At 42.4% G+C, this 13223-nt stretch overlaps 1 protein-coding gene across 2 annotated transcripts in view; it reads right to left on the bottom strand.

Moving 5' to 3' along the window:
* The window catches only part of STRIP2 (striatin interacting protein 2), a 121024-nt gene that overhangs the window by 7698 nt on the left and 100103 nt on the right, over positions 1 to 13223 (bottom strand). For both annotated transcript variants that reach the window (XM_077264411.1, XM_077264412.1), the window contains 2 exons: positions 7608 to 7674; positions 6215 to 6319 (listed from right to left, as the gene is read on the bottom strand). In XM_077264411.1, coding sequence (XP_077120526.1) covers positions 6215 to 6319; positions 7608 to 7674 — 172 coding nt within the window. The remainder of the gene's footprint in view (positions 1 to 6214; positions 6320 to 7607; positions 7675 to 13223) is intronic.

Genomic DNA, 13223 nt, shown 5'->3' with positions numbered 1-13223 from the left:
GCCACGTAGTATATTGGCCAGTCACGTATGTCACAGGTTAAAAAATAAACATATACTCACCATCCGAGGGCCCCTTGTAGTTCTGTCGCCTCCTCGCGCAGGACCTGTGATGACGTCGCGGTCACATGACCGTGACATCATGGCAGGTCCTTCTCGCAGACCATCTTTGCCACCGGAACCTGCCGCTTGCATGGAGCGGTGAAAGGAGCGTCGCAAGGAGCGGGAAAGGCGGCGAAAGGCGAGTATATAATGATTTTTTATTTTTTAAATTATTTTTAACATTAGATGTTTTTACTATTGACGCTGCATAGGCAGCATCAATAGTAAAAACTTGGTCACACAGAATTAATAGCGGCGGTAACGGAGTGAGTTACCCACGGCATAACGCGGTCCGTTACCGCTGGCATTAACCCTGTGTGAGCGCTGACTGCGGGGAGTATGGAGCGGGCGCCGAGCACTGACTGCAGGGGAGTAGGGAGGGACTAATCGGACTGTGCCCGTCGTTGATTGGTCGCGGCAGCCATGACAGGCAGCTGTCGAGACGAATCAGCGACTTGGATTCCATGACAGACAGAGGCCGCGACCAATGAATATCCGTGACAGACAGAAAGACAGACAGAAGGACAGACAGACGGAAGTACCCCTTAGATAATTATATAGTAGATAAGATAGATAGATAGAGAGATGAAAAGCCGGCAATTCAGCAGCTGCATACAGTAAAATCACAGTAGGAGCTGACAAGATAGAAGTGATGAATTACATACAGTATATACAGTACAGACCAAAAGTTTGGACACACCTTGTCATTTAACCCCTTCATGACCCAGCCTATTTTGACCTTAATGACCTGGCCGTTTTTTGCAATTCTGACCAGTGTCCCTTTATGAGGTTACTCAGAACGCTTCAACGGATCCTAGCGGTTCTGAGACTGTTTTTTCATGACATATTGGGCTTCATATTAGTGGTAAATATAGGTCGATAATTTTTGCGTTTATTTGTGAAAAAAAATGGAAATTTCGCAATTTTCAAATTTTTATGCTGTTAAATGAGTTATGTGACACAAAATAGTTAATAAATATCATTACCCACATGTCTACTTTCCAAAATTGTGCTGATGTAAACAAAATATTTTTTTTTGCTAGGAAGTTATAAGGGTTAAAATTTGACCAGCGATTTCTCATTTTTACATAGTTATTAAGGTTGAAGGAAGACTTTAAGTCCAACTAGTTCAACCCATAGCCTAACCTAACATGCCCTAACATGTTGATCCAGAGGAAGGCAAAAAAAAAAAAACATGTGGCAAAGAGTAAGCTCCACCTTGGGGAAAAAAATTCCTTCCCGACTCCACAAACGGCAATCAGACTAGTTCCCTGGATCAACACCCTATCAAGGAATCTAGTGTATATACCCTGTAACATTATACTTTTCCAACGAAATTTACAAAACCATTTTTTTTTTTTTTAGGGACCACCTCACATTTGAAGTCAGTTTGAGGGGTCTATATGGCTGAAAAAAAACAAAAGTGACACCGTTTTAAAAACTGCACCCCTCAAGGTGCTCAAAACCACATTCAAGAAGTTTATTAACCCTTCAGGTGCTTCACAGCAGCTGAAGCAACATGGAAGGAAAAAATGAACATTTAACTTTTTAGTCACAAAAATGATCTTTTTATTTTCCCAAGGGTAAAAAGAGAAACTGGAGCCCAAAAGTTATTGTACAATTTGTCCTGAGTACGCCGATACCCCATATGTGGGGGGGAACCACTGTTTGGGCACACGTCGGGGCTCGGAAGGGAAGTAGTGACGTTTTGAAATGCAGACTTTGATGGAATGGTCTGCTGGCGTCACGTTGCCTTTGCAGAGCCCCTGATGTGCCTAAACAGTAGAAACCCCCCACAAGTGACCCCATTTTGGAAACTAGACCCCCCAAGGAACTAATCTAGATATGTGGTGAGCACTTTGAACCCCCAAGTGCTTCACAGAAGTTTATAACGCAGAGCCGTGAAAATAAAAAATAATTTTCTTTCCTCAAAAATTATTTTTTAGCAAGCAATTTTTTATTTTCACAAGGGTAACAGAAGAAATTGGACCCCAATATTTGTTGCCCAGTTTGTCCTGAGTACGCTGATACCCCATATGTGGGGGTAAACCATTGTTTGGGCGCACGTCAGGGCTCGGAAGGGAGAGAGCACCATTTGACTTTTTGAACGCAGGATTGGCTGGAATCAATGGTGGCGCCATGTTGCGTTTGGAGACCTCTGATGTGCCTAAACAGTGGAAACCCCTCAATTCTAACTCCAACACTAACCCCAGGACACCCCTAACCCTAATTCCAACTGTAGCCATAACCCTAATCACAACCCTAACCCCAACACACCCCTAACCCTAATCCCAACCCTAACCCCAACACACCCCTAACCATAACCCTAACCACAAGCCTAATCTTAACCCCTAACCCTATTTCCAACCTTAGCCCTAATTCCAACCCTAACCCTAAGGCTATGTGCCCATGTTGTGGATTCGTGTGAGATCTTTCCGCACCATTTTTGAAAAATCCGCAGGTAAAAGGCACTGCGTTTTACCTGCGGATTTACCGCAGATTTCCCGTGCTTTTTGTGCGGATTTCACCTGCGGATTCCTATTGAGGAACAGGTGTAACACGCTGCAGAATCCGCACAAAGAATTGACATGCTGCGGAAAATACAACGCAGCGTTTCCGCGCGGTATTTTCCGCACCATGGGCACAGCAGATTTGGTTTTCCATAGGTTTACATGGTACTGTAAACCTGATGGAAAACTGCTACAAATCCGCTGCGGATCCGCAGCCAAATCCGTACCGTGTGCACATAGCCTAATTCTAACCCTAACCCTAGTTCTAACCCTAATTCTAACCCTAACCCTAGCCCTAAGCCTAGTGGAAAAATAAAAGTAAACATATTTTCTTTATTTTATTATTGTCCCTACCTATGGGGGTGATAAAGGGGGGGGGGTTCATTTACAATTTTTTTTAATTTTGATCACTGTGATAAAACCTATCACAGTGATCAAAATGTACCTGGAATGAATCTGCCGACTGGCCGATTCGGCGGGCTCACTGAGCCCGCCGTTTTGGAAGATGGCAGCGCCCATGGACAAGTCGGACACCGGGAGGCTCATTAAGTATGAGTGGGTGGGATCGGAGCACGGGGGGGTGGATCGGAGCACGGGGGGAGCGGACAGGAGGATGGGGGGAGCGGACAGGAGGACAGAGGGGAGCGGAGCACAGTACGGGACAGGACGGAGGACTGGGGAGGAGATCAGTGGCGGGGGCAGATCAGGGTTTCCAGCCATGACTGATAATATTGCAGCATCGGCCAAGGCTGGATTGTAATATTTCACCACTTTTCAAAGGTGAAATATTCCAAATTGCTCTGATTGGCTGTTTCACTTTCAACAGCCAATCAGAGCGATCGTAGCCACGTGGGGGCAAAGCCACCCCCTCTGGGCTGAAGTACCACTCCCCCTGTCTCTGCAGATCGGGTGAAATTGGAGTTAACCCTTTAACCCGATCTGCAGGGACGCGATCCCTCCATGACGCCACATAGGCGTCACAGGTTGGATTGGCACCGACTTTCATGACGCCTACGTGGCATCACAGGTCGGGAAGGGGTTTAAGATTTGTCTGCATTTTCATGACTATGAAAATTGTAAATTCACACTGATGGCATCAGAACTATGAATAAACACATGTGGAATTATTTACTTAACAAAAAAGTGTGAAACAACTGAAAATATGTCTTATATTCTAGGTTCCTCAAAGTAGCCACTTTTTGCGTTGATGACTGCTTTGCACACTCTTGGCATTCTCTTTATGAGCTTCAAGAGGTAGTCACCGGGAATGGTTTTCACTTCACAGGTGTGCCCAGTCAGGTTTAATAAGTGGGATTTCTTGCCTTATAAATGGGGTTGGGACCATCAGTTGTGTTGAGCAGAAGTCTGGTGGATACACAGCTGATAGTCCTACTGAATAGACTGTTAGAATTTGGCAAGAAAAAAGCAGCTAAGTAAAGAAAAAAAAAAAAGAGTGGCCATCATTACTTTAAGAAATGAAGGTCAGTCAGTCCGAAAAATTCGGAAAACTTTGAAAGTGTCCCCAAACAATCAAGCGCTACAAAGAAACTGGCTCACATGAGGACAGCCCCAGGAAAGGAAGACCAAGAGTCACCTCTGCTTCTGAGGATAAGTTTATCCGAGTCACCAGCCTCAGAAATCTCAGGTTAACAGCAGCTCAGATTAGAGACCAGGTCAATGCCACACAGTTCTAGCAGCAGACACATCTCTACAACAACTGTTAAGAGGAGACTTTGTGCAGCAAGCCTTCATGGTAAAATAGCTGCTAGGAAACCACTGCTAAGGACAGGCAACAAGTAGAAGAGACTTGTTTTGGCTAAAGAACACAAGGAATGGACATTAGACCAGTGGAAATCTGTGCTTTGGTCTGAGGAGTCCAAATTTGAGATCTTTGGTTCCAACCACCGTGTCTTTGTGCGACGCAGAAAAGGTGAACGGATGGACTCTACATGCCTGGTTCCCACCGTGAAGCATGGAGGAGGTGTGATGGTGTGGGGATGCTTTGCTGGTGACACTGTTGGGGATTTATTCAAAATTGAAGGCATACTGAACCAGAATGGCTACCACAGCATCTTGCAGCGGCATGCTATTCCATCCGGTTTGCGTTTAGTTGGACCATCATTTATTTTTCAACAGGACAATGACCCCAAACACACCTCCAGGCTGTGTAAGGGCTATTTGACCAAGAAGGAGAGTGATGGGGTGCTACGCCAGATGACCTGGCCTCCACAGTCACCAGACCTGAACCCAATCGAGATGGTTTGGGGTGAGCTGGACCACAGAGTGAAGGCAAAAGGGCCAACAAGTGCTAAGCATCTCTGGGAACTCCTTCAAGATTGTTGGAAGACCATTTCCAGTGACTACCTCTTGAAGCTCATCAAGAGAATGCCAAGAGTGTGCAAAGCAGTCATCAAAGCAAAAGGTGGCTACTTTGAAGAACCAAGAATTTAAGACATATTTTCAGTTGTTTCACACTTTTTTGTTAAGTATATAATTCCATATGTGTTAATTCATAGTTTTGATGCCTTCATTGTGAAAGTACAATTTTAATAGTCATGAAAATACAGAAAATTCGTTAAATGAGAAGGTGTGTCCAAACTTTTGGTCTGTACTGTACACATAGAATAGATATAAAGATGTCAGTCACATATATGATTAGTGCAGTGTGTGTCCAGCTTACTGTACATGTATTTAATTAATAAATGATTATTTTGTGAAAAAAATAGCGTGGGCTCCTGTGTAATTTTACAAACCAGCAGAAGGAAACCCTAAGGCTGGGGAGCTGATGTTTATAGCCTGGGAAGGGGTTAATAGCCTCAGTCTTCCGACTCTCCCTGATGTGATGGCAAATGCGGTAATAGTCGGGGGGATTGATGTAACCTTTTGTATTGTCAGGTGGCATCAAGCCCACAGGTCAGTAATAGAGAGGCATCTATAAGACGCCACCATTACTAACTCCATAGTCATATTGTATAAAAACACAGACATCCAGAATAAAGTCCTTTAGTTTAAAGAATGACACAGGCTCCTTTATAAATCTTAATTATACCATACTTACTGCATCACCCATTCCAGTGACACCACTGTCTTCTACAAAGGAATTAAAATAACAAACCTTTCCGCTGAGAAGATAATCCATTTGTCCCACAACAGGTCTAGCTCTGCTACATCTAGATGGCAGACTGTGTGGTTGCATGATGCGACTATACAGCCGGTCATCGAGCAGAGACACTGAGCAGCGTCTGCTACCACTGCCCAGTGTCTGCTGGTGAACTCTTATGACGTCACCGCAAGCGTGGGCATGTTCTCAAGCCCGCAGTCCCGTCAGAATGGTTCTAGAAGTTTACAGGTAATGAACTCACTTCACCTAACTGTTGTCAGCGCGAGTGCGGTGGGGGGAATTTCTACTGGCACTCGCGCTGTTGTCGCATCAAAAATACAATGGAACGTGGAGTTTATTGTGTACAAAAAAAAAATTAACATATGAAACAGCCCTTAAACTGATGGGAGGAGTGCAATGTTTGCTGCTGCACTCTTCAGTGTATATAATGCACAGATTGCAGACAAGGGGCCGTGTGAACCTCCTGTGTCTGCAGCTCACTCACCATAGTACGGGAATGCTTCCATTTAGTGAGCTTGTTTAGGACCCTCAGCAAATTAATGCAGGAAAATAGATTTCTCCAGCAAAACTGATTATTGTCTCCAGACTCCTGTATGATGGAAACAAAGCAGAATACATGGTCATTATTCTTATGTCCTTGTCACAGTTCTGCAATATTTTTTTTTTTTTATTAGTACATAAAAAGTAAGTAACAACTAAGGTCTTTTTACATTTGCTTTTATTTTTGGAGATTGAAAAGTAATGAATTGTAATATCACAAACATTGCTTGCCCAAGCTACTAACAGTCTATATTTCTTAATATATCAAGTACAAAGAAACAATTAGACATACAAATTAGACTACAATAACAAATTATATATGCAATGGAGATTCTATCATAAAATGTGGCTCCATCACAGTGCATAAAAACAAAGGACACACCTAAAGCAAATACACTGGCGAATTCCTAAGGTATCCATTGCACCATCAGCAAATGGCCACTTGGTGGCAGCAAAATATGTTTTTTCTCGAAAGATATTTATATGCAGAGACAGAGATATCTCTATCTATACACAGCTTATTAGTAAAGTAAATTGGAGGCCATCATCACAGAATGACTTATTGTGTCAAATTTTTAATTTTAATTTTTAATTTTGATGTTATTTTCATTTCATGATCTTTATAAAAAAGATGACTAATTCCTGTTATTTCAGAATGACTTTTCAGCAGGTTCCTTATCAGACGCAGGATTGTAATGACAGGTGACTCCTCTATACACAGCTGACCCTGCTCTCTCTCCCTTCACAATGACATTTGCAAACGCTCGTTATATGTTTCAATACAAAAGATAGGATAGTTAGGGTTTGACCGTTGCTGCTATGTACATGTGTTGTTTCCTGAAAGAACAGGAAGTTAAATTCTTAAAAAAGTCCCAGTAGCCAATGCAAAAATTGCAAGATTACTATTTTTTCTTACTAAAGATTGCGATATGAAAAAATATTGGCTAAAATAAAATACAATTTTCTTAGGATAGCTTTCCTTTAAGTAAGAAAACCATCAGACCAAGAGGGTTAGAGGATACTGCCATTACAATTAGCAGAGGTTTCATTAAATCATCATAGGCTAGGGCTATATTGTAACTTTGGTTGCTTGACTATTAGTCCAAGCCAAATCGCAGTGAGACTGCAGTCACTTTCAACCTGAATTTTGCGACCGTCAGGTGAAATGCGACCCCATTTACAGTCAGTAGATGCAATGTTGAGCGAATCATTGTGATCGCCATGTAGCCCTAGCCTTACCCATAAAACATCAGAAAAATAAGTACAAAAGATAGTGCTCATCTTGCATAAGAAAATGGCAATGGATGTAAAGTTGCTGTCATCTACAGATCTCTTACCAGGCTTTCTGCTGTTAGTTCAGGCAACTCATGGACAACACATGATGGGAACTCCAAAATAGAAATACTAAGAAACCAAGGAAAAAAAACACAAAAAATAACATGTATTGTAATATTTGGGGATTACTACCGTATATAGATCTAGGACTTCTCACAGCTTTAATCTAATAATCTTTGAAAGAAAAGTCGTGCCGGTTTAATCACTGCTCACATTCACAATCCTGCATTTCTGCTGCCTGCAAACACTAAGACAGCGCTGAAGTGTAAATGGTAGCTTTCCTGAATTAACAGGTCTACACATATAAGTACAGTTCTCTGCAGAGCTTAAGTATGAGAGATCAGGGCCTAACTTATAGAAATGTAACCTATGTTCTTTGTGGTAAGGGTTGGGTGCATGTTTTGGTTTTAGGACCACCAATAATGGTCCAACCACAGATCCCCATGATCCTGTTAGGTCGGGTGTTTAGACCTGCAGTCAGTCCATGAACTGCATCTGTATTAGGATTGTGTCAAACTAGTACAAGGCAAAACACGACAATTTCATGCCAACGTTGCCCACACAAAAGCTTAATCAAGTGAAACGTAAAAGGGAATCAGTCGCCATATGTGTGCAATCTGATCTAGTAGTATGGGCATAAAGGTTATAGACTGCTGAGGCGAGTCCTACCTGTAGGCCTCATATCAGATGCCCTGTTGTGGAGACTTCTTTATCACTTTATATAAATGACCTCTTCCAGGCTCCGGGGAGGACGTGGTCCAGAAGATAACGCTGCCACCTCGCTTCATAATCAAAGATTTCTCCTCCCATCTCATCACCTGGGTCTCCGACCTCAGGTCTGCGTCCGGAAATCCCGCCGCTGTGCATTCTGACTGCTGTCACTCCTCTTCAGTGGTCCGCCCCTCCATGCGCCGGAGAGTCCCTGTAACCTCCGCTCCCAGTGTTCTCCGGCACACAAAGAAGTTGCACTCCCGACTTCCTCCCTCCCGCCCTGCATAGTGTGTCATGTGCACCTCTTCTGTGCGCCCGAGTCACAGGGACACTCCGGCACCTGCGCATAGAAGCGTCCTCCCCATAGCCTGGAAGCGGTCATTTACATAGTGATAAAAGAGGATTTCTCCACAACACATCTCCTATGAGACACACAGGGAGGACCTTTTCCAACCTATATTAAAAAGGTCAGATTGCTCAAATGTCTCTCCAGGGAACAAAATGTATGGTGAAAAGTAACACGATCTTTGAATAACACCTTGTAAAACAAGAGGTAATGAACCATCCGCAACGTGCTTTGTATTGGACCAAAGGAACACCACCATATCATTTAGCTACATAAGTATCAGCATTCTAGTGGAGAGTCTGTAATGAGAAGACAGAAGTACATCATGTACTGTACAGTGTCCGCAGGGATAACATCCGCCTACAATGGACTATTGCAACCATTTACTGCCACACTGTGCCAGGTACAACTGTCTGACAGACTCCATCTATCAGAATCTGCACGCAGCAGGTGACATGCCAGTGACTAACAAACCGGATGCAAGCCAATAATGGGCTCCGTATTATGACTGGCGGGCTAGTAGTGCTACATGTCCTGTACATGGCAAGCTATTCTTTGGCTACGAAATGAGGATGGCTTTGTCATTTGTCACTGAGCTCTATGCATTGTACACGATCCTCAATATAGAAAGATATTTACAGTTTCCAGCAGCGATTTCTGATTTTAACCCCTTATCATGAAAGCCTGTTTTTCAGTCGCTTCTTTGGGGAACACAGGTTTATATGCTGCCACCAAGAATACATAGACTAGTGTCATTCAGAAGCAGACATGGGTCTGAGTAGCACAATATAGGAACCAAATTTTTGGGGGTTAGGAAGTTATAAGTGTTAAAAATGACCAGCGATATAAAAAAAATAGCACTATTACTAAACTCTGTTATTTGAATACATTTTTGCTTTTTTACTTAGTTACATCAGGGTTTTTGCTTACTTTTTTCTCTTGTAGGTTTTAATGCTTTGTGGCCAATGTGAACATGCGTTTAACCTCTGCATGTGTACCAACCAAGTTAAGCTCAATTTTTTATTGATATATTTACTTAATTTTTTTTACTTAATTTTTTTTAGGGACCACATTACTTTTGAAGTCATTTTGATGGGTCTGTATGACAGAAAATACCAAAAAGTGACACCATTCTTAGAACAGCACCCCTCAAGGTGCTCAAAACCACATTCAAGCCATTTATTAACCCTTAACGTGCTTCACATGAATTTTTGGATTGCGGGGAAAAAAAAACCCGAACATTTAAACTTGATCACAAAAAATTTACTTCAGATCCAAATTTTTTTTAAAAAAATTTTGACAAGGGTAACAGGAAAAAATGGACTCCAAAAATTTGTTGTGTAATTTCTCCTGAGCATGCTGATACCCTATGCGAGTGTGAAAACCACTGTTTGGGTGCACTGCAGAGCTCAGAAGGGAAGGATCACCATTTGACTTTTTGAATGCAAAGTTTGCTGGGACAATTGGAGGACGCCATGTCGCGTTTGGAGAGCCTCTAACGTGCCTAACCAGTAGAAATTCCCCACATGTGACCCCATTTTGGAAACTAGACCCCTCAGGGAACAGATCTAGATGTGTGGTGAGCAAATTGAACCCTTAGGTGCTTCATGGAAGTTTATTACGTTGAGCCGTCAAAATTAAATAAAGAAAAACAAAAAACATACATTTTCCCGACAAAACTTAGATTTTTGCCCCAAATGTTGCATTTTCATAAGGGTAACAGGAGAAATTGCAGTACACAATTTGTAGTGCAATTTCTCCTGAATACGCAGATACCTCATATGACGGAGAAAACTACTGTTTGGGCGCAGGCACACGGCAGGGCTCAGAAGAGAAGGAGCATCATTTGACTTTTTGAATGTAAAGTTTCCTGGAATCATTAGCGGACGTCATGTCCCATTTGGAGAGCCCCTGATGTGCCTAAACAGTGGAAGCCCCCCACAAGTAACCCCATTTTGGAAACTAGACCCCTGAATGAATGTATTTAGATGTGTGGTGAGCACCTTGAACCTTCAGGTGCGTCACATGAGTTTATTACGTTGAGTCGTGAAAATAAAAAAAAACACAACATTTTAGCCACAAAAATGTTATTTTGGCCTCAAATGTTGCATTTTCATAAGGGTAACAGGAGAAAATGCACCATACAGTTTGGTGTGCAATTTTTTCCTGAGTACGCCAATACCTCATATGCGGGGAATACTACTTTTGAGGCACAGTGCAAAGCTCAGAAGGGAAGAGGCGCCATATTGATGTTCAGATTTTGCTGGAATGGCTTGAGGGTGACATGTCACATTGGCAGAGCCCCTGAGGTGCCAGAACAACAGAAACCCCCTGTATGTGAACTCATTTTACAAACTACACTCCCCAATGAATTCACCTAGGGGTGCAGTGATCATATCGACACTACATGAGACTCACAGAATTTTATACCACTGAGCGGTGAAGAAAGAATAAATTACATTTTTACCACTAAAATGTTGTTTTAGCCCCAAGTTTTTAATTTTTTTAAGTGCTAATAGGAAAAAATGGACCTCGGTTAGTTTTAAAAAAAATTCCCGAGTGCGCCAATTCCCTACATGTAAATCGGGAAATATTTTTCAGGCACAATGCAAAGCTCAGAAGGCAAGGAGCGCCAGATTATACTGTTATGGTTTGCAGGTGCCATGACACACTGGGAGAACCCATGAGGTGCCAGAACAGCAGAACCCACTGATAAGTGACCCCATTTTACAAACTGCACCTTTCAATGAATTAATCTAGCGGTGCAGTGATCATATTGACACCACGGATTTGTCACAGAATTTTATACCATTGAGCAGTGAAGTAAAAATAATTACATTTTTACCACCAAAATTTTGATTTAGCCAAAAATTTTACATTTTCACACAAGAAGAGGGTAAAAATGGCACCATAATTTGTCCCACAATTTCTACTGAATGTGGCAATACCCCATATGTGGCTGTACAGTACTGCTTAGCCATACGGAGAGACTCGGGAGGAACGGAGAGCCAATGTCCTCCTGGATCGCAGATTTTCCTAGAACAGTTTGCGGACTCCATACAGTCATGGCCAAAAGTATTGACACCCCTGCAATTCTGTCAGATAATACTCAGTTTCTTCCTGAAAATGATTGCAAACACAAATTCTTTGGTATTATTATCTTCATTTAATTTGTCTTAAATGAAAAAACACAAAAGAGAATGAAGCAAAAAGCAAAACATTGATAATTTCACACAAAACTCCAAAAATGGGCCAGACAAAAGTATTGGCACCCTCAGTCTAATACTTGGTTGCACAACCTTTAGCCAAAATAACTGCGACCAACCGCTTCCGGAAACCATCAATGAGTTTCTTACAATGCTCTGCTAGAATTTTAGACCATTCTTGTTTGGCAAACTGCTCCAGGTCCCTGATATTTGATGGGTGCCTTCTCCAAACTGCTATTTTTAGATCTCTCCACAGGTGTTCTATGGGATTCAGGTCTGGACTCATTGCTGGCCACCTTAGAAGTCTCCAGTGCTTTCTCTCAAACCATTTTCTAGTGCTTTTTGAAGTTTGTTTTGGGTCATTGTCCTCCTGGAAGACCCATTACCTCTGAAAGATGCAGCCTTCTCACACTGGGCCCTACATTATGCTGCAAAATCTGTTGGTAGTCTTCAGACTTCATAATACCATGCACACGGTCAAGCAGTCCAGTTACAGAGGTAGCAAAGCAACCCCAAAACATCAGGGAACCTCCGCCATGTTTGACTGTAGGGACCATGTTCTTTTCTTTGAATGCCTCTTTTTTTCTCCTGTAAACTCTATGTTGATGCCTTTGCCCAAAAAGCTCTACTTTTGTCTCATCTGACCAGAGAACATTCTTCCAAAACGTTTTAGGCTTTTTCAGGTAAGTTTTGGCAAACTCCAGCCTGGCTTTTTTATGTCTCGGGGTAAGAAGTGGGGTCTTCCTGGGTCTCCTACCATACAGTCCCTTTTCATTCAGACACCGACGGATAGTACAGGTTGACACTGTTGTACCCTCAGACTGCAGGGCAGCTTGAACTTGTTTGGATGTTAGTCGAGGTTCTTTATCCAACATCCGCACAATCTTGCGTTGAAATCTCTAGTCAATTTTTCGTTTCCGTCCACATCTAGGGAGGTTAGCCACAGTGCCATGGGCTTTAAACTTCTTGATGACCTAGCACAATAGACACAGGAACATTCAGGTCTTTGGAGATGGACTTGTAGCCTTGAGATTGCTCATGCTTCCTCACAATTTGGTTTCTCAAGTCCTCAGACAGTTCTTTGGTCTTCTTTCTTTTCTCCATGCTCAATGTGGTACACACAAGGACACAGGACAGAGGTTGAGTCAACTTTAATCCATGTCAACTGGCTGCAAGTGTGATTTAGTTATTGTCAACACCGGTTAGGTGCCACAAGTAAGTTACAGGTGCTGTTAATTACACAAATTAGAGAAGCACATGATTTTTCGAACAGTGCCAATACTTTTGTCCACCCCCTTTTTTATGTTTGGTGTGGAATTATATCCAATTTGGCTTTAGGACAATTCTTTTTGTGT

Source organism: Ranitomeya variabilis, chromosome 5 (assembly GCF_051348905.1).
Source record: "Ranitomeya variabilis isolate aRanVar5 chromosome 5, aRanVar5.hap1, whole genome shotgun sequence".
Lineage (NCBI taxonomy): Eukaryota > Metazoa > Chordata > Amphibia > Anura > Dendrobatidae > Ranitomeya > Ranitomeya variabilis.
The sequence above is the reverse complement of the archived record's forward strand: the minus strand, read 5'-3'. Positions and strand labels throughout refer to the sequence as shown.